Genomic DNA, 21,097 nt, shown 5'->3' on the forward strand with positions numbered 1-21,097 from the left:
CTTAGCTGTTGCCATTCAGCTCTCTTCTAGGAGTGTTTCTAACCACACCAAGTAGTAGGACGGAAGTGTACCTATCCATCCCTCACAATACTGCAGCTATGAGTCTTGGACCAATAGAAGTCAACCTTCACAAAGCTTTAGTAATTGTCTTGTTAGCCAGAGTGACTGATGCTCTGACAAGCTTCAACCACCCCCCAAAAAATGGACTTGATCAGCCATTCCTTATCTCCACTAATCCAATAGTATCAAACATCAAGCCCCAAGCATAGAGCTGGGGCTTCAGCTCCATCCATCCCATCAGAGGAATCAATTTGGCAATGTATAGGTCTATGAACCTCAACAACTCAATCTGTCATTTTTCAGATACCACTTTAGATTGCCCCAGAATTAGGATTGCTGAGCTGTTTGGTTTTTGTGCATTAGGACCCAGCAAAATAATTCAACATCCTGAATTTATAAGTAGGTCTCCACATTCAAAAATGGCTCTAGTGTTCTGTGATAGACTCCAGGACCAAATATTAAAAATCCCAGAACTCAAATGTGGAAAATTCATCTGGAAAATACCCCACATACTCAGCACAGGCAGTAAAGTTGCCTACATTTCCAAACACACAGTTGGGCAGAAATGGATAATAGGAAGAGGCAAAACAAATTATATTTATGCTGAGAACAAATCTGTGCTAAAACACTGAATCTGGGTTACTGCAACTAGGTCAGAAGGGCATTTAAAAGCTAGTTGGTCACCACTGTGATTCTAGCTGTAACATTTAACTGCATACCTAGAAACAAGTTTGTGAAGGGGGAGAAAAGAGGGATGTAGAAGGTCATCCTACAAGCTGCAGAATACAAACTTATTAAAAGGATGAATGTACTGCAAACAAAAAATAGCAAGGAGGAGTAATGTATACACATTACATCATTTGAAATTAGAAAATCCATGTCCTGTTTTACAAACTGATTAGCCTTACTTTTGTTAAAAGTTGTGTCTACCCAACTGCTTTACATGGTATTATATGGCAAACATTTAAAAAGGTTTGCATTAATAGATGTAGACTAGAATTCTGTACATAACTAAATGCAGCAATTCTTATCTCCAAGTCTACCTTTACTATAAGGAAAAAAAAAACCTGGTTTCCATTCTTATGTAGTGTGCCCTTTCTCATCTTCACTGAGAAAGGGAGAGAAGAGAGTGGCAGATCTAATGGACTTTCACTAAAGTATGAAAAACTTCATAGTAACTGCCTGCAGAAGGCCCTACATTACTAGATCTAGACATACTAAGTTTAATTCATAAAAGACCTTATTTAAGAAAGATTATGTTCTGTCTTTCCAAAAAGGAAAGTGCTTTTTAAAAAATATTGGAGTTTTTTTTTTTTTTTTTAAATAAAAAGTCTTCAGTATACAGTAGCACTGTTGCCTAGGAATCTGACCACAAGCTTGATGAACAGTGGAAGGGGGCAGTGGAGAAGACACTTACTGTAGTTTTCATCCAATTGCTTATAAGCTACATTCCATACATCAAACTGTAATTAGAGGTAATTATGGAGAGTAGTCTTAAGTAGGATGCAACATTTGATAAGAAATTGATGTTTACTACTAATAAATGAGTATCTTTCCCAATAAGTGCTGGTTCCTACAGAGGGTCAACATAGCTTACAGCAGCAATGACTTCAGGCCAGTACTGTGCTATTGTGGGGTTGGGAGACAGCAATTCCCTGGTTCTACTTACTCATACTGTGGTTCCAGTTCATGTCTGTGCCACAAATCCTCTCATATACCTTAAGGACTTTCTTCACAGTTAGAGAAGGGGAGGATCATATGCAAGCAGGCAGAAGCCAGGCACTGTGGATATGTGATAAACTCTGCCTGTACCTAAAGGCACCTCCAGAAGTTACAGACAGCCCTATCTTGTGTTTTCCATCTTAGGATAGTGGCTGTGGGTCAGTAAGGAAGATTTGTTTAAAATTATGCAACAGTTTCCTCTTATAGCAACTTCCTTCTGAAATTGCTACATAATACCACCCTTCCTCATGGTAATAGTGTTGCAGTCGACAAATAAATGTTGGGGTGTATCAAGTCAAAAAGAAGGCTGGTTATTAGCAATGTGTTATCTTTAAAGGAGAGTTTCACAGAAAAAGTTATACATTACTGACTCTTGGTAACAGAAGCTTTTGTCTACAGTTTGAAAAATACACAGGTAGAGAAAATTAACAATCACTATCAGATTAGCTAATAAAGCAGCTAGAATAGAAGTAAGCTATTTCACAGTAGGCTCCATAAGTGAAAAATGCAGCCATGATAGTTATTGATAGCCACACTGATCTGTATCAATTACAAATTGATCAAAACATTAAAAAAAAAAAAACCACAGACACTGAAAAACTTTAGTCTATTAGCAACAGCTGTTTCATGTTACCCTCTCCCCTTTACAGCTATGCACACCTGGAGTACATACCCCTTTTAGGTTAGGGGGTTGCATTAAAGGTAGTGCTACAACAGCCCCTGGAAGTATTCAGATTAGTGATAGCCATTTCTACAACTAAACTAGCTACTTGTCTTCAGCTCAAGCCTAGGATTATACACATTTTGTTTCATGATCTGACTAGCCCTCTGCCTAGTCAAGAATTGCTAACTTTCAGATGTTAAAGTGATTGATAGGAAGAAAGTTGTGTATGTTTATGTACTCCACACTAGTAAGTGACTGTAGAACATTTAGTTAAATTGCAATCCTACATTAATATTTGCCTGTATTGTGGAAGGATACCCTTGGATTTTCATTCTTGTGTTAAATGAGATGGATGCTTTACATAGAGCAATAGAGGTAGTTTACACCAGTAATCTGTTTGAGACTCAGCTACCTAAGTCACTCCCCAGAGATGTCTCCCTGAAGCATAGGGAGGGTCACTAGGAAAGCATGTCTGCCTCTTCCAGAAGCAGAAACTGCTAGATGTTGTCACCATAACAATATGTCAGCCACAGGACTACTCTTCCTTGTATGACAGAGCCTTCTCCCCCATTCCTAATGTAAATGTTGCAACTTCCATACTCAAAGAAGGTAGACATGAGCATGCCTTATCTGTTATAACAGTGCTTCGCCATACCTTTATTTGTAGGTTTGCCCAGCCATACCCCACCATATTATACATTCTTTCAAAAGAAAAAAACTGCTTTGATTGCAATTTTACTCTAGGATCCTTTAAACAAGAAGTATCCCAGTCAAATAATATATTTGAAACTAAATGTACTATCACAGGAAAGACGTTTGCCTTTGCATCTCCCACAGAGATCTTGACGATGGGGTCTCTTGGGGTCCACATGGCGCACTTTCACAGGGCAGGTGCATCTGGTCTGCTTACAGCTCTAGAAAGAAGCAAGGATGTTGGAGGAGAAAGTACCTGAACTGCAGTGATACAGGCAAGGCGGGAAAGATCTGCAAGCTTAGGGGAGGGAGCAGCATTAGCTGCAGTAGTTTAGATTATAGCCTCCCTGCACTGAGCAGGAGTGAGGCTGCTGACAAAGCCCCAACACACTTGTGGTGCTAGAGCACAGCTGGAGTTCCCAGGCTTACTGGAAGGAAAGGTGGTGAAGGCCCCACAAACCACCTCCCTGAGGTAGGCCAAGTTACAGGGCTCCCCAGTGCGCTAGCTAGCCCGAAGGGGCAGTGCTCACCTGGCAGGTGATGTCCTCCACGCGGTAGGGGTTATAGGATTTCTGACATGTCCGGCAGAACTGCCTGAAGTAGACCTGGAGGAAGGGGGAAGGTGGGTCAGTGGCAGTCAGAGCCCAGGGGCAGAGGGGCAACCCCTGGGGCACCAGGCCTACCTTGTTGGTGCCCTGCACACACCACACGTAGGCGCTCTCCCAACGGATGTTGCAGTCCTTGCAGTGGTAGTAGCCGTACTTCTGCTCCAGAAACTAGGGGGAACAAGGGTTACTCAGCCACGGGCAGGGAGCCAGCCCCCAGCCATGCCAGGCCTGCCCAGCTCCCGCACCCTGGGCCCTACTGGCCACCGTGTAAGGAGTGACCCTGCCACAGAGAATCGAGGCAGCTCCAGGGCTAGTCACCTGAGGCCCCGCCCCCAGGCTTCCCGCCACCCCCTGCCCCGCAGCCGCACGCGGTGACCCGACCTGCCCGGCCCTCACCTGGAAGCGCAGGCGGGTCTTGCCCTGCCCCGGCTCCTGAGGGGCTGCGGCCTGGGGCTGCCCGGCCTGGGGCTCGGGGGCCTCCACCGGGCCTTCCTGCCGCGGGGCAGCTGCCTCCTCCTCTACCACCACCTCCTGCTGCTGGGGCGGCCGCGGGTCCTGCGGCTCCGCGCTGCTCCCGGGGGGCTGCTCCCAGCTGGCCCGCACGGCGGCCGCCTCAGTGCTCTGCTGATCCTCTTCCTCGGCGGCCGCCTCCTCCGGCTCCTCCTCGGCCGCCTCCTGCCCCGGGTCCTCGGGCTCCGGCTCCTCCAGGAAGGTGGTGAGTCTGCGGGACGCCATGGGCGAGTACACGGCGATGGTCCTGGGGAAGCGCACGGGCCGGCCGCTGGCGGTGGCGGGGCTGCCCTGCTCCTGCTCTCGGGGCCGCAGCGAGGGCAGCCCAGGGGCCGGCCGCCGCCGCAGCAGCAGGGTGCGGGGCCCCAGCGAGCACTGCACCGAGGCGTCCTGCCGCGGGTTCACCTGCACCCCTACCTCCTTGGTGTTGGCCTTGCGGAGCCGCGGCGTCAGGCTGGGGTTCACCTGGGACAGGATCGCCTTCAGCTGCGCCCGCTGGTAGTTATCGAAGTACTCGGCCGCGGCCGCCGCCGCCGTGTCCCCATAGCTCGAGAAGTAGGTGCCCCGCTGCCGCCAGGCGCCCGGGGGTCCTTTGCCCTTGGGCGGCTGGTAGCGATAGGAGTAGGGGGTGTAGGCTGAGTACAGGTAACTATCCATGGCCTCGTCCGCCATAGCGCCTGCCCCGGTAGCTGGGCCCGCGGGGGCTGCTTTAAATACCCCGCCCTGGGGTAGGGCAGGCCCAGGTGCACGTCCCTCCCGCCCCCCAGCCACCTGAGCGGGGCTGCTGCCATTGGCGGAGGGGTAATGAACCACCTCGCCGCGGATTCCCTGGCGGGGATCGCTGTCCCGGGAAGCCCGCGAGGAAAGCAAGTGGATGGGAAGAGCGGGCTAAGCCCGGGGTCCAAGGAACATAGCAGAGGTGGGAGGGGAGCCACCGGGCAACCACGGCGGCGGGGACGCAGAGCTTCAGGCAGGTCTTTGAAGCAAGTAAACCCTTTATTGGTACAACCCTCCTGGGTTCTCTCTGTCTCTTAAATGTCCTGAGTCTCCCTTCCTCTGTCACTTGAGTTACACTCGCCGTGTGGGGGCCCTAGAGTCTGTGCCGCGCTCGTGTGAGCTGAGGGGTTTAGCCGGAGGCTATGGAGCGTTTTCTTTTGAGCAGACCCGGTACACTGGTTGATTGGTGATATTCCCGCGGGAGCAGCAAGAGGCTGTTTGCCGCAGGCAAACAGTAATAGCGCGGTGTCTGTGACGGAAACAACACGCGGGGGAATCCAGGGGCGCTGGAACAATGTGTTTAGCGGGGCTGCTGACAGCCTTCTACCAAACTGTAAACCCTGTGTATGATGGAAACCACTTCAAGCCAGGGGGTGCGGCAGCACCCCCAGTTCCAGCACTTATGGCTGAATCTGTGAAGGAGGAAGGAACGCATGAATTCCTTGGCTGCTACTAAACAGAAGAGCCAGGGACCAGGAAGTTTAAGAAGGGAGGAGTGGTTTGAGCATTGGATCGCTAGATAAACCAGACCGTTACTTGCACTTCCTTTTAATTTTTAGTTATCTTTGGAGGGATTTTAATTAGTGATTAATACAGCATTAATTCATCTTTTCCACGCATTTATCATCAGAACAATAGACAGGATGTTTTTTACAACTAATGGGATGCATGAAATTAAACGACACTTTACAAATATAATCTAATTTGCTCGTTTGTTCACACCAGTGATACACAAATTAACCCTTTCCTACAAAATGCTTCATTCGTTTCTGGTACCTGTCCCTGCCTTACTTAATTCACCAAAGAGCTTCTTCGTATGAAGATGTAGACTTATCTCCTTGTATCACATTGATTTTTGTACATATAAGGCTATATGTTGGGGGAAATATTCGTAACTGGCACAATAGTAAACGTATGGTCATTTTATACACTGGGAGTAGATGGGTGGGTTATGGAAGCTGGTCAGTACCCCAGCTGCCTGTTTTACTAGTTCCCAAAACACATCGCAAATACCATATAATATTACTGTAACTCAAGCGTCCCCTTCTGATGCTCTGTTGTCCATCTAAAGTGCAGTCTGTGCAGGCTCCATCAGAATAGAATTGTGTTCTTCTGTAGTCACTGTGCCGTATGAGGTATCTGCCATTTCCTCCTCTTTCAGTTTCTTGTAAGAAATATCTGTGGCATCATCTTCATTTAGGGGATCTTGTTTATAGGTATCTCTTCCGTACATCTTGTACACTAACACAAAAATCCCTGCTTCTGCAGCCTGGAAAAGTGCATAAAGCAAGGGAAACATATACATACTTCCTATGAGGTGTGGTGGAAAAGTTAGTTTCAGTATAGCCGTGCAGAGCTGGACATTTTGACATCCTGTTTCCAAGGACACTGTCCTCTTGCAATGAGGTGGCAGGTGAAATAAAGTAGCTAAGCCATATCCTGAGGCATAGCCCGCTAAGGGCATCAAGATTGCTACTATGTAGACAGACGCAGGGATACTTGCCAGCAACTCAGGTCCCAACATAGTGCCAGTCAGAATGAAAAGAAGCACCAAAGTCACTAAAAGGGACCACAAGGAAACCTAACAATAATGAATAATCACAATCAGATATGTCAGAGAAAAAAGAAGGGAAAACTTACATTAGAGTGGTTTAAAAGCAAATTAATTAAATACACAATTATTAAAATAGTGTTTAAACTATATATTTGTTTTAAAAATCAGCACATTTTATTGTAGCAGTTACAGCAGAAGCTTTTCCTTATATGAATAGTGAACAGACAAAATGTGATTAACGGACATTGAAAAGACCACTCTGCTTAATTCCAAATTCCCGGGAGTTTGTCATACTCTTAGCATTTCTAACATAGAGCTTATTGTAACCTATCCACTGATGGACAGATTCGGCTACCCTTTCTTACCTTGGACCTGATCCAAAATTTCAGTGGACTTTGAATCAGGCCCAAGGTGAATAAGGGTGGGGGAAAATCTGTCTCTTAATTAGTTTTTAACAGTATAACTTGTTTGGGATACTTTCTCAGAAAGACAGTAACAATCTGCATTAATGTGTGTAAATTTTCATTTAAAAAGAAAATGAAGCTAAGTCTTATTTTTGCTATAATACTTTAAAATATTACTTTAAAAGTGTAAATTGGATAAACTATTTAAAGACATTTCATCTTGCCTAACAATGTGTATGTCAAGTTTAAGCCTAAAGGAGATATAAACCATCCAAACTGACAGTTAAAAAGGATGATACCCGTTCTGAAGTAAGGTCTGATCCCATTGAATTCAGTGGCAGTTATATAATTTACTTTAATTGGTGCAAGATTGGGCCCAGAGTTTGGGTCTTTTTAGTTTAGTGTATTCTGTGCATGCTGCAACCATTGAGTGAGTTTTGCAGTATTAACTGGTTGTGTGCTAGTGGCTTTACTTTACCTTCGAGCATGTTTTGCTTGAAAGTTTACCTTAATTTTTAACTTTCATGTTTTGTTTTTTGATTAACAGAAATATTCATTTCACTATTGTTGCTTTCAACATAAATATATGTTTAAAGGCTTTTGTAATAGTACTTCAATCAGGTAATTCTCTTCAATTATGGTTAGTAGTCTCCACAGCATGCTTTCACTTTTCTATCCCCATGAATTCCCTTTCCTCAAACCTTTCTCTTTCCCTTTGTTGCACGTAATAATGTTAGTTAAAGGTAATAAGATTGTACATTTCAGTTGTTCAGTAAGACCATTTTTTTATTTGTCCTCATCCTTCCCTAAAACACTGGGTGTAATCCTGGTACCTTTGCTTATTTTGTTGAACCTTCTAAATTATTTTCAAATAACATGCACATAAATGTACTTTAATGTTATTTTTCTTAGTGACTTCCATACAAATTACTTGCGTGATGAAGGTTTAGTCAGAAATATAGAAATTGGTTGTGCCACGATTGATGAAAAATGCTTATTGAAAATTTGTATATTTCCAAACAAAGAAATAATTTAGAAAACGGTAACTGCTATCTTTTTGTTTTAATTATTCCAAATTAAGATAGTTGTACGTGTTACTATTTTTGTTAGGAATTTACCGATTTTATTGCATGTGGGACTGAAGCTACTAGTTCTAATGTGGATATAGTACCTGATTATATGTATAACGTTATTTATTTAAAGCACATGCTTAGCAATGTTGTCTCATAATTAGAAATATATTGAGCATTTATTTTGTGGTTTGATCTGCTCTTGTTGCATTGAAGAAATGGCATTGTCTGCCTACCTTGTATTTAGTGTTACTGTAGGGAAATATTGATTCATCCTTTGGTCTTTGCAAGAGAGCAATTTTTTTTTTAACAAAAAGTTACTTGTAGTCAACTCTAATCCTGCCTGTAACTGTTTTACAGAAAATAGTCACGCACGGGCAGTATTTTATTACTAGTTGACCACAATGGGCGCTTATACTTCCTCTTTGGAAAACAGGAGATTCTGTTTAGAATTCGGAACAAGTCCTGGGGGTTTACACGAGTTTATGTGATGAGCCTTAATCCTATGATTTGAGTGATATCAATACAATACACGGAAGTGCTCAGTTTCTACACTGACATGCAATCCTGATGAAACAGATACCATGCACGCTGCTCTCAATGCTGGCTCCTCTACTCTTTAGTACTCACGACGTAGGGCAATATTTATGCAGTTTAGCAAGCTTTACCCGGCTCTTTATTGTAGATCTGTTAAATCTTCCCCCACGTGCATCTTTTCTTATCCTTTAACTAGACCATGTACATTCTATATCCTGAAGCAGCAGCGCCCATAGTGCGGCTCCGAGAAGCAGAGCCCTTCCCCACACCCCTATGACCACCCCAGCGAGAAGGAGCTCCCTAGGGGCACCTCTGTGTATGTAGAAGCGGGACCCGGCGCAGCTGTTGTTACCTTGAGCAAGAGGTCGGCGACCCTTGTGTACTTGTAGCGGATGAAAACTCCTACGCCGATGGGGAGCAAAGTGCTGCATAGGGTCAGACTCACGGCCCCCAGGGGCAACAGCTGCACCAGAGGCGTGTTGATCCAGGCGCGGCTATATATCCACAGGCACAGGGGCATCAGCAGCAGGGCCAGCAGGGTGGATGAGGCGGTCATGATAATACTGCAGGAGGGAGGGGACAGAACAACAGGCAGCGGGTCAGCACGAGCCGCTCTTCCATCCGCTGCTAGGGTGGGGGGAACAATCCCTCCCCAGGCTCTAGTAAGAGCTGGCGATACAAATCCATTTAGTGTAACGAGGCACAAGAGCTCGGACAAGAGTCGCCCAGGGCGCAAGTAGCTGTTTGATTGCAAGAATTTCCCTTCAGTTACCGAGCAGGCTGGAGATGCTCGGATATTGGCCTGAATATGGTTTGGGGGGGCGGGGTATTGCCAGCTGTGTTTTTCTGTGAAAGGAAGATTATATTTTTGCATGTAAAACCTGCCTGCCTTAGGGGGTCGTGGAGCACAAACAGATAATAATTGCAAGTGCTCAGCACGGGTTGGGCTCCCCGCATCTCCCAGAGGCGCGCAGCCAGCGCGGGAGACAACAGCGCAAGAGCTCAGCGTCCTTTTGTCCCCCCCAAAATTCCCCTGATGAGATCCTGAAACCGGCTCCTCTGTCCCAGTACCCACGGGCCGCGCCCCGGAACAGGGGCAGCAAAGGCTGGCACAGACCTGATTATAAAATAGCAAATATTTTAAACAACCGTAAACCCGACAGTCCTCCCGCAGCACGCACAGTCCACACCCACCCACACCCCGGCACTTCCACACGTCCCCCAGTCCGGCACATCCACACCCCCCGCACTGCTACTGACCCCCGGCACTTCCACATTCCCCTTCCTCCCACCCCACCCCCGGGATTTCCACATTCCCCCTCCCCCCCCCCCCCGCACAGCCACACACCCCTTCCTCCCACCCCACCCCCGGCACATCCACATCCCCCCTTCCTCCTCCCACGCCGCCCCCCCCGGCACTTCCACACACCCCTTCCTCCCACCCCACCGCGGCACATCCTCATTCCCCCCCCCCACCCCCAGCACTTCCACATTCCTCCCCCTCACCCCCGGCACATCCATACACCCCGCATGGCTACTGACCCCCGGCACATCCCCCACCTCCCGCAGGGTTCAGGCCACCTTCTCTGGGTCCTTTACTCCGACCAGGAGCGACGCCTGCCCCGCCGGGGAGGGAGATGAGCCCGGCGCCCCGCGGAGGCAGCGGCCCCGGCGGGTTGGGTACCTGAGATTCATGTCTCCGTTGACCAGCAGGGACATGATGTTGGAGAGGTTCCCCCCAGGGCAGCAGCCGCACAGCAGCACGGCCACCGCTGCCACCTCGTCCAGGGCGAAGAGCAGCGCCAGCAGGAAGGCCAGCAGGGGCATGAGCACGAACTGGCAGAGCAGCGCCAGCAGCACCCCCACCGGCCGCCGCAGCTGCCCCCCGAGCTGGCTCAGCTCCACGGTGCAGCCCAAGCCCAGCATGGTGGTGCACAGCGCCAGCCCCACGAACACGCTCAAACCCTGGTTCAGAGGGGTGTCCCAGAACGGGCGGCTGCCCCCCGGCCCCGTGCCTGCCTGCGGCACCCGGCTGGAGGGGCTGGGGCTGCCGCTGCTGCTGTTGTCGGGCTCCGGGGAGAGCGAAGCGAAGGGGGCAAGAGTCCCGTTCTCCACCCAGGAGCTGTCCATGGCTGTGCGCGCCTGGCAGTCAGCGGCTGAGCATCTAGTCAGAAACTGCCAGGTCCCTATCGCCTGCCCAAGCACTGGAGGAGCCGGGAGGCCCCACAAGGTGGGGACTGATAGGCAGTGAAGAGGCTGAGGAGACTGTCAGTCAGTCACCGGGCTGAAGCACTGGCACATTTTAGCCCTCCTCAGACCTTCCTCCCCACCCCCTAGACACCTCCACTTACAGCCAAGCACAACAGCCCTCATTCACGCACATTGAATTAATCTGCCCTACACAATATAGCACCTACAGCTAGACACACTGCATCTAGTATACTCACACTACATTAGATTTCCTCTGTCTCTTACACAAGAACGCTTGCTTTTTTGTATTCAGTGTGTCTTGTGTCTGCTTTATATAGGGTGCATTCAGTCACACACTTAACCCACAGGCATAGACAGACATCCTGTTAAGAAGCTACCCCAGGCAGGGCCCATGTCTTCCTTTGTGTCTGTTATGGTGCCAAGCTCGCTGTCAGCAGTCAACCAATAATAAAAAATGTTTTATTGCAGGTCTAGTGGAAAAACAAACACAAACCCCTTGCTATGGTTATTTCGTCTGGTAGTCTCTTGTGAAAGACTTGAAAAGAGAAGCAAGTGGTATTCACTGGGTCACCTTTGTCTGCTATTTTCCCCCCAAAGAAGTCTAACAAATATTTTCAACTGATAAAGGCTTGACAGGGGATTTTTGGAGGGATGGACTATGAGCAGACACATTTCAGTTTCACTCCAATCATGCTCATGACAAAAACAACAAAAATCTATTAAATATTAATATAATTTTCTGATTTTTGGTGCTTAATCTCGCTCAGCATCCTAAAGCAAAATGAGCTAATCATCACAATGTTGTCCTAAGTGAGCAATGTCAGCTTTACCATTGATACATTCAAGGGAGGTTCAAGGTCATTCCCACTAATGGAAAGAATGTAGTTGAGTAAAAGCTGTGGCATGGGTGAGGAATGATGAAAAGCTCTTTAGCCAGGTCCAATTAGAGCCACTTTCTGCGGATGATGGGCTTCAATAATGAGCAAAGAACCAACTATGTTTAACCAAGAAACTATGTGACTTAATTAATGGCAATAAATCACACGGTTTTCTGCTGCTGCATGGATCTAGAATGGGTGCTCACTCCCACTCTTGCTTTCCAAACTGGAGCCTCACAATGTAATTTTCAGAATAACCCTGGAATCTATAGAGTAGAGATGAATACTATACAGATTTTATGACATTATTCTTGATTTGCCTGGAGGAGAGATCCTTGCTAGGCACTCAAAAAACTCTGTTAGTAAAAGCAGTTTATATGACATTGAAAAATCAGTTTGTATGATATGCAGGTGACAGCACACCAGCCAGAAGGTGACAGGGGCCTATCCTGTCTATTCCATTTAAGTGGATGAAGGTTTCTAAATGTAGTGGGTGAAATTCTGGGCCCATTGAAGTCAATGGGAGTTTTGGCATTGATCTCAATGGGTATGTCTACACTGAGAAGAACCATGGCACGGCCGTAGCTGGCCCGGGTCAGCTGGTTCAGGCCAGTTGCAGGTCTTTAATTCCTGTGTACACATACCCAATGGGGCCAGGATTTCATCGGTGTGTGAGGATCTCTCTTACACATCACTCAAGCAACATATACAGGAAAAATCTAATTTTCCAGAGTTGTTCTAATTTACTGGCGTCATTTGGGTTTTAAAATTGTGTTAAAAATTGCCACCTTTCCCATATCTTATTTTTTAATATTTATTCATTATTTTATGTTGTCTGTTTCTTTAAAAAACTGAATGCCATATTAAAAGACAAGTAGAACTTGGGAGACAAGGTCATGCAGGAAAGGAGAGAAGAGGAGCCTCTGAGGGTGGTCTGGGCGGTGATGGTTCATGTTTTGTCCACTGCCACTCAGAGTGCCTCAGGGATAAGGATTCTTCCGTTACATAAAAGGTTTGGACGTACCACTGTCCATGCTTCATGTTGTGGTTCTCTGGTGGGACCAGCTGCCTCAGAGATTGGCCTATCACATGAGGTGCCCTATCCTTTGTTGCGTTTTGTTTTTAAATTTAGTGCACTACTGTGCTGTGCACTATGGGGTGTCTCAGATCACACCTCATAATGCATAATGTGGTGGGGCACAAAATTCCAGCACAAGAGTGGATAGAGGGCAGCTAGAGCCAGGCCCCAAGCTACTTAAATCCCCACTTCCTGTGCCATCTGGTCCTACACTTCTCCAGCAATAGTCTTCACCTCCATCCACCCCAAGTCTGTGCATCTTAAATTCTCTTGGGCCCTGTTCCCCTTTCCACCCAGGATATAGTTCCACAGCTAGTTGGAATCTGTCCCCAGTCTGTCATTGAATGAGTCTTCCAGGACATCAATGTCCTGGGGCCTCCTGTGAAATTTCCTGTCTGTCAGTCCAAAACTGTCAAAGGAGCACCTCCACAAAAATTGAAAACTCAAAGTAAATGGGAGGCCAATTGAGCCTTACATTCCAACATTTCAGATTGCACTACTTGTCTCAGTGGAGACATTCACTGCTTTTCTGCTCTTAAAGAAGCACATGTCTAGGCCAACAACCAACCCTTAATATTCCAGCAGACACTATTAGTGACTCAATAGAAGCAATAGAGTACCATCCATTTGTTAAATCCATAATTACCAAATTATGGGATAAATGTAAAAGTTTTTCGGGTTTTGTATACCACCAGGGTTTAGTGACAAAGTAATGTATACAGTGTAGTAACTTGGCCATACAGTAATACCATTGTGAATGGTTTTATTCTATTTTCTTTTCCTGGGCATTTAGTTGAGGATAGCATAGGGAGAGAGGATGAGTCATATCATACGTGTTAAATAAACAGCTACAACCCAGTCCAGACAGTGATTTAATTTGTTGGTAAAACAAGGCAATATATGCTTTTAGATGGGACAATACTGAAAAGCAGTGTTTGGTTGGCCTTGAGAGCCAACAGAATTGTTTGAAACTAAATAATTTGCAAATCTACTTGTACTGAAAATTTTTTAGTGTGTTTAGATTGCTCACAAATTTAGTATATACTGTGTCTTTCTCATTTTTACCCTTCACATTCTATCTATATACTCACACCACATTCCTTCCTCACTTATTATAACTCTATTTTTTTTAGTAACCCCATTATACAGTTTCTCTTCTGGCACCTATGAACAGAATATAAGTTACACAAAGAGCAAAGGCAGGCTGGTTATCAAGTAGGCAGTGAAGAGAGCAGAAGAGAACTGCCCTTCTTATCTATGAACATGACTCCTAAAACCAGGCGTGTTCATAGAAAGATATTTTTGCATCATGATCTTTACAATTAATTATAGTGCAACCCACTTACAGTGAACTTGGGATATAATGACAACTCTGTTAACATTGAAGAAGAATGAAAATCTCAAATTGTTTCAGTGCCTTACATTGTGTTGATTCCAGTTCCAGTTACTAAGAACTTCAGCTTATGGAAAAAACATGATCTAGCAGTAAGAGGGTTCTGGTGTATTGTAACAAATAAACACAAGATATTTCTTAAAATGTATACCAGCTACTTTAAGAACTAAGATCCAAATTTAATTCTGGTTTAAACAGGAGCCATACCATTGACTTCGATGTAGACAAACCGAGTTACTTAGGCCAGATCTGAATTTAACTTGTGTTTTATTAATTCCCTATGCAGTCAACATTGGCACCATTTGTAGCAATTGAAAAGTATTCTTATACACCTCTACCTCAATATAACGCTGTCCTCGGGAGCCAAAAAATCTTACCGCGTTATAGGTGAAACCGCGTTATATCGAACTTGCTTTGATCCACCGGAGTGTGCAGCCCCGCCCCCCCAGAGCACTGCTTTACTGCATTATATCTGAATTCGTGTTATATCGGGTCGCGTTATATTGAGGTAGAGGTGTATCTAGAAGGTACAGTAAGGCCTATCCAGACTTTGTACTTTCTGTTTGGCATTGCCTCTTTAAATTGCTTCAGGGTTTCATACCACAGCAACTGTATTAGTATGTAAGCTAGATACATGAATTATCCATCTTCTTTCAGGGGAGAAGATGACACTGACTGACCTCTTTTACAGGGAGTGACAAATTGGCCATTGGACCCTAAAAAACATTGGTACATGTTCTCTAAATGGATATGTGGTTTTTAAACTAATACTTATAAACTGGAAAAAATCCTATTTGAAAATTGTGGGGCAAAATGATGCCCTGGAAATACTATCTTGTAAATTCAGTGCTGTAAAGTAGGTGCAGTTTTTTATAAGTGGTACTGACCATGGGCAGCTAGTTAACTGGCCATTGTGGGAGGCTAGCCCTGGCCCCTCCCCTTCTGCCCGAAGCCCCTCTCCTCCCCCTCCACTTCTGCCCCCATCCCCCGCAGGAGCCCAGAGCACTCCCTCCTGTGGCCCCGGACCTGCCCTGGGCCGCCCGAGCGCCCGCAGCCCCGGAGCACCGGGCAGGCAGTGCAGTTCCAGTGCCCGAGACCTCACCCCCTGAGCGCCGCCTCCAGTCCTGGAGACTCGAATGGCGTGGTTCCAGCGCCCCAGGCGGCAGCCAGCCTGGGACAGCCTGGGCCACAGAGGAACTGCAGGAGGGAGTCTGGGGGTGGAGCATGGACAGGGCTATGCCAGGCTGTTGGGGAAGCATAGCCTCCCCCGGCCTATGATACCTGCCAGCCATGGTACTGACTGCATTTTTCTTTAGTGGGGTTTGAATTCCATAGCAGAATGTAAATGACATAAATCCACTTTATAACACCATCTATGGTATTGAAATTTTTCAGGCATAGGGAAGTGTGTGTCTTTTCTTAATGTAACTTGAAACAAAAATACAGAGCCTTGATATCAGAGAAAGGAGAGCCTTTTAATGAAGGCTGAGTATACCACCAGAAACACGCTAAACAACCTTTGCCAGTTATTCAGATATTAGCATATTGTATTAACAAGTGAGAGACCTGGGTGAAAGGGTCTTTGGGTCACTCGATTTTCACATTGAACACTGAAAGCATCTTATGTGTTCTAGGAACAACACAAAATTTTGGTTGTTGCGCATATGCCACTAGGTTTCCACTTTACATTTAAATATGGACATTCTTGGAAATTGGGTTTTACCCCCGAGTGTTTGGACTGAACTTTTGTTCAACACCTATCACATGGTTGTGGCAGGGCTTGGTTATGGTGGCCATCAGTGAGGTGTACACAGGAGAGTGTTGGCAAGAGGGGTTCTTAGGGTTTCTTATAGCATACATCACCATTGTATCTAAACACTTAGTTACTATGATGACAAGAACTATAGAAAACCCTAAGACAGATAGGTGGAGAGGGGATGAGAAAGCGAAGGATGCCCACTTTCCCTTCACCACCTTTCTGCCATTTCAACTTGAAAACTAGGACATATTAAAGAGCATGTGGGTGAGAGAAAACTGTACTTTCCCCACTCTCTAGTCCCTTTTCTGTTTCCTCCCACTATCTAACCTCTTTATTGTATTTTCTGCCGGAATCTGCAGGTGGTGGGGAAGCTGAGCTGCTATAGGCAGTCAGCATTGACCACTCAGTAATTCTCTGACTCCATGTGGATCTGATGCTACATGCCAGAGTGAACTGATTTATAGTCTCATGCTGGAGGTTGGGAGAGGAGGAGAAGGTCTTGACAGGTGACAGGCCTGTGGGGGATGGTCCTTGAGAGACATCTGCATTCTGTTAGCTTGTTGTCACTTTTACCTGTTCTGCTGGGGATGACTTCTTCAGGAGGTGGTGTTCTTTACAAACACTGGGACAAAACGCGGTTGTCAGACTGACATCACCAAGGGCCACGAAAACAGTCATTCCCAGTTTTCAGCCACACATCTTTAGATATTTTAGATATTAATTTCTATTTAGTTCTAAATAGAAATAAAATCCAAATTCAAGACAATGTAAGAAATAGAATTGGCAATCTTGCACCCTGAAAAACTATTTTTCATTCTATCCAAAAACTTTGGTAGGACTCTTAAATAAACATATTCCATAAGTGGGCATCACACTCATTAAAGATCCTACATGGGAAATATGATCTTATACACTTAAATTGGGTTTCTGCTAATTGCCCTTATCAACCAATAAACCCTCTTTTGTATGTAAACATCTCTTGGTCAGTTACTTTGTTTTGTTGGGACATATGCTATTCTCTGCTATGTGGAGAGTACCAAAATGCACCAAAATTGGGGGTTGGGCTATGAGCGTTTAAGGGACCTGGAGCCCAGGGGTGGGGAGGGAGATGAGCCATAGAACTACTGTTCCCTATGACATGCTTCCCTGTCATCTGGGCAGAATTCTGTTTGCTGTGGAAACTTGTCCACATGATGCTGGTTGCCAGACTAGCAGTACATCCTCATACACAGCTGCAAGCCACATCTGAGGTAGAGTTTTGCTGTATCCAGCAAGTGAGCTGTTCTGCTATAGGAAAGAGGAAGCCCAGTGTGCTATGCAGAGGCCCGGCCTCCTGTAGATGTACTGAAATCTACATTGTTAGGGAAATAAACCCTGTCCCCAAAAAATGTATTGGGACAAAACTCCATGAGTAGAAAGCTACACTTTCCAGTCCCCTACATGGTAGAACCTGTGTAGAGGTAGCATGTGTCCCATTATTATTTGTGGCTTTAGCCTAGATTATCTTTGTGAGTATGAGATTACTCTTCTGGTTTACAGGAAAGCGGAATACAGTGTAGCAGAGCACATGTGTTGCTGAAAGAAAACTGTTTGGGGTATTCTTTCATGATTGCCTCTGTAGCTGGTGGTGCTTTCCTTTCATAAATTATAAATCTATTTGATTCATGCCCCTCTCTCACAGACAGCAGTGTGAGAAGTGGCTTTACTTTGCATTGCCATCTAGCCCAAACTGATGATGAATGGTGAACACAAAGCGTTAGTTGTTATCAATTTGTCACTTTACAACTTGTGCATCAGACTCAAGCAGCTAGAGTTTTAATTAGTTAATTTTGCATGTAACAGAGCGTATTTTGACTCTTAGGTACTTACACAGGGTTAGCAATACTGAAGTCAAAGGGCTTGTCTATACTAAGCAGCTTTTAGCGACAAGGCTGTGTCAACACAGCCTTGTTGCTAAAAGTCAGCATGTGTGAACACTGTGAGCCGACAAAGCCGACAAACACTGTGAGCCGGCAAAAGTGACGACCAAATACTTCCAGCCCGCGAGCAGCAGTAGCTTTGTCGGCAGGAGAGCGCTCCTGCCGACAAAGTCACGTTCACACTGCCACTTGCGTCGGCAAAACTTTTGTCTTTTGCGAGGGGGCTTTTTTAAGTACCCGTGAAAGGCAAAAGTTTTGTCAACAACATCGCAGTATAGACAAGCCCAAAGAAGTTAATCTGGATTTACACTGACATAATTAAAATCCGAATCTAGCCCAGAATAAGCAAGAATGAGAATCTGTACTTGAGACAGGATGAAGTACTAAAACCTGGAGCTGTGCCATTAGATAGCACCAATTATTCCTAAAATAGCCTTCTATTGCTCACATAAAGCAGGTGCTGCTCAAATACATAGGAAGACATGGCCCCTGCCCCAAAGAGTGTACACTCTAAAAGGCAAAGACAGACAGATAGTTACGGAAAGAGATACAACAGAGAAGCAAAGTGATCAGGTGATAAGGGACACACTCTTGGTTAGTTCCATGCCTTTTCTCATTAAATAACCTATCCCCAACTGTCCACCACTAAGCAGACTGGCTACATCTAAATTCTTCTCTCCCCCTAAACTTCTTCTCTTGCCCTTCTCCATTACCACTGGCAACTCCATAGTTCTCTGAGCCCAAAGGTTTTCAACCTATGTGTAACTTTTTTACTCCTCTTTTTTCTCCCCTCATATTGACTCTGCAGTTCAATCCTGCTGGCTCTTCCTATATAAATCTCCAAAATCTGCCTGTTTTTCTTATCCCACCACCAATACCCTAATCCACAGACCTAATTGCACATACAACCGCTGGAAGGGGAAAGCAGGACACCAGTACACCTATCCCAACATTTTACTGTTAACATTTCCACAACACAGCTTCAAAATATGCATTCTTGCTACTTGCAACCCTTTTTTTAAATAGTTGCCCTGCTGCCTAATTGTCTCCAGAACTGCATCCTTCTCCTTTCTGGAGTCCCATCTCTCCCCTCTTCAATTCATCCAAAATGCTGCTGCTACAGAAATCATCTGCTTAGCTTGTTGTTCCAATCAACCCTAGCTCATCCTCAAATCCCTTTGTTGGCTTCCCCTTGCCTCCATCCTCAAACGCAAGCTCCTTGTCCTCTCTTTCAAACTCACATAATCTGGCTTTCCCAAACTCCTTCTCCCCTTCCCTTCCCTCTTTCACCGTGTCCCGGTGGCAAGACTAACCATCCCTTCATATTCTTCCCCCTCTTGCCTCTCCCAGGCTCATTTCAACATCATCTCTTTTCCTGGCACCCTCATCTCTTACCCAACCCACCATGCCTCTATCCTCTTCTCCTTCAAGTTCCTCTTGCAAACTGCACCTCTTCCAATAGACCTATCTGACTCTGGTCTGTCCTTATTTCCCCCTACAGAGAAATGTCCTGACATTCATAAGCTTTAGATGCAATTTAATTAAAAAGGTTGTGGGAGAAGGAGAAAACTCAAGACACAACTTGTATAACTAAAAAGGTGTTCTAACTTCTCTGCTTAGCCACATTGTCCCTTCCTTTGTTTGTACATTGTCTATTTAGACTGTAAACTCTTTAGGGCAGGGATCTTGCTGTCCTACCTTGCTATAAAGCACCTAGTATTCTGCTGGCACTATACAAGTAATAAACAGTAGAAATAATAATGAATGCACATCCACTGCTCAGTGTTTTTCCTTATGATGAAGACCATTAATCAACAAATGAGAACACTGTGATCCAAGTGCCAATGTTCCAACATGTTATAATTTAGCCTCAAATGCTTAGAACTGCATAGTCCTTCCAAGTCCATAGCCAAATTCCCATTGAATTAATTGGGAGCAGCATTGAGCCTGTAGGATTTTAATGCCTTATGTTTCCACAACTTTAAAAGAATGAAATAAAGAGGTATGTCAGTAATCAGCACAGGATGAAAAAGCCTCTGCTCCATGAAGTGAATCTATCTGGTTTCAGGGTGGGATATAGAATACTCCTACACTTTAGTTGCCAGGTGACAAATGTTGAGAGAGTTGTACCTTTAGCATTGTATTAACAGTTATTAGTAATATGTGCGCAAAGGCTACATCAAGAATATTTTTCAGAAATTAAGAAGTGGCTTGGGGGAGTTAGGATTTCATATTGCCCTTTAAAAGAAATCTCAGATGTTTGATGCTGGAGCTGTTTAAATCAACTTTAATAGAAATAACATCAGCTTTAAAACTATCTTCTTTGATAGCTTTTGATCTAATCCATAATTTAGAGCTGAGTTAACAAATGGATAAGGATGAAAATTCTTCATAAAATATATGAGGTAATGAGCAATGCCTCTCTCAGTCCAGGAGAACCAAAAAATAGTGTTACATTCAGTCAGTCTCATCTCTCTTCACATCACTGCCTGCTTCTGAAGAAATAAACTCAGTTTTAAAAGTCAGTCTGTTATCCAATACAATATAAATATTTGGCATAATTCTCTTTATAATGAGTGTTACATGCAAATGAAAGAGAGACTTGACTGAGGCAACCTTTTTTCCAATAGACAACACCACTGTCTCTTTAGGAGAGGTATCAGTCCAAAGTATGCAGTAAGGTGGAAGGGTTCACTCCTTCATTCCGTCACCATACTAAACTTCTGTTGAAATTGAGGAGACATTTGGGTACATCAGGAGTCAAGGATGGGCCCAGAAAAGGAAATGGCATGTGATAATAGAGAAGATTGGGAAATTGAAACTCTTTCCTTTGACTGAAAAGGAGGAAATTTTTTGAGAGACAGAAGTGTATGTGTGTGATGGGGAAAGGTTGCTGTTTCTCTGAAGAACTGTTGTAAATACATAAGGCAGTCCAGCAATAAAAGAAGAAAAAGAATGGGAAATAAGTGAAAGGACCGGAGGAACAATATTTCTTTCTAAGGTATTAATTGTACCCCATAGGTAGAAGGGAAGCATCCAT

General features: G+C 45.1%; 2 protein-coding genes across 2 annotated transcripts; both read right to left on the bottom strand.

Annotated features, from left to right (window-relative positions):
• Positions 1-3,216: 3,216 nt before the first annotated feature.
• ZAR1 (zygote arrest 1) lies at positions 3,217-4,929 on the bottom strand. Its single transcript, XM_065405532.1, has 4 exons — positions 4,144-4,929; positions 3,823-3,915; positions 3,670-3,744; positions 3,217-3,360 (listed from the first exon to the last, which is right to left on the bottom strand). The coding sequence occupies exons 1-4, from the start codon at positions 4,927-4,929 to the stop codon at positions 3,217-3,219; spliced, it is 1,098 nt and encodes a 365-aa protein (XP_065261604.1).
• An 871-nt stretch (positions 4,930-5,800) lies between these two features.
• Positions 5,801-10,949, bottom strand: SLC10A4 (solute carrier family 10 member 4). The gene is made up of 3 exons (XM_065405387.1): positions 10,504-10,949; positions 9,172-9,382; positions 5,801-6,835 (listed from the first exon to the last, which is right to left on the bottom strand). The coding sequence occupies exons 1-3, from the start codon at positions 10,947-10,949 to the stop codon at positions 6,320-6,322; spliced, it is 1,173 nt and encodes a 390-aa protein (XP_065261459.1). The 3' UTR covers positions 5,801-6,319.
• Positions 10,950-21,097: the final 10,148 nt, after the last annotated feature.

Source organism: Emys orbicularis, chromosome 5, assembly GCF_028017835.1.
Source record: "Emys orbicularis isolate rEmyOrb1 chromosome 5, rEmyOrb1.hap1, whole genome shotgun sequence".
NCBI classification, from domain to species: domain Eukaryota; kingdom Metazoa; phylum Chordata; order Testudines; family Emydidae; genus Emys; species Emys orbicularis.

Coding starts and splice junctions, on each gene's coding strand:
- ZAR1 (XM_065405532.1), bottom strand. CDS start 4,929: ATGGCGGACGAGGCCATGGATAGTTACCTGTACTCAGCCTACACCCCC. Junction 3,916..4,143: donor AGACCCGCCTGCGCTTCCAG/GTGAGGGCCGGG, acceptor TGTTCCCCCTAG/TTTCTGGAGCAGAAGTACGG. Junction 3,361..3,669: donor TGGAGGACATCACCTGCCAG/GTGAGCACTGCC, acceptor GCTTCTTTCTAG/AGCTGTAAGCAGACCAGATG.
- SLC10A4 (XM_065405387.1), bottom strand. CDS start 10,949: ATGGACAGCTCCTGGGTGGAGAACGGGACTCTTGCCCCCTTCGCTTCG. Junction 9,383..10,503: donor AACGGAGACATGAATCTCAG/GTACCCAACCCG, acceptor TCCCTCCTGCAG/TATTATCATGACCGCCTCAT. Junction 6,836..9,171: donor TCGCCGACCTCTTGCTCAAG/GTAACAACAGCT, acceptor CATTATTGTTAG/GTTTCCTTGTGGTCCCTTTT.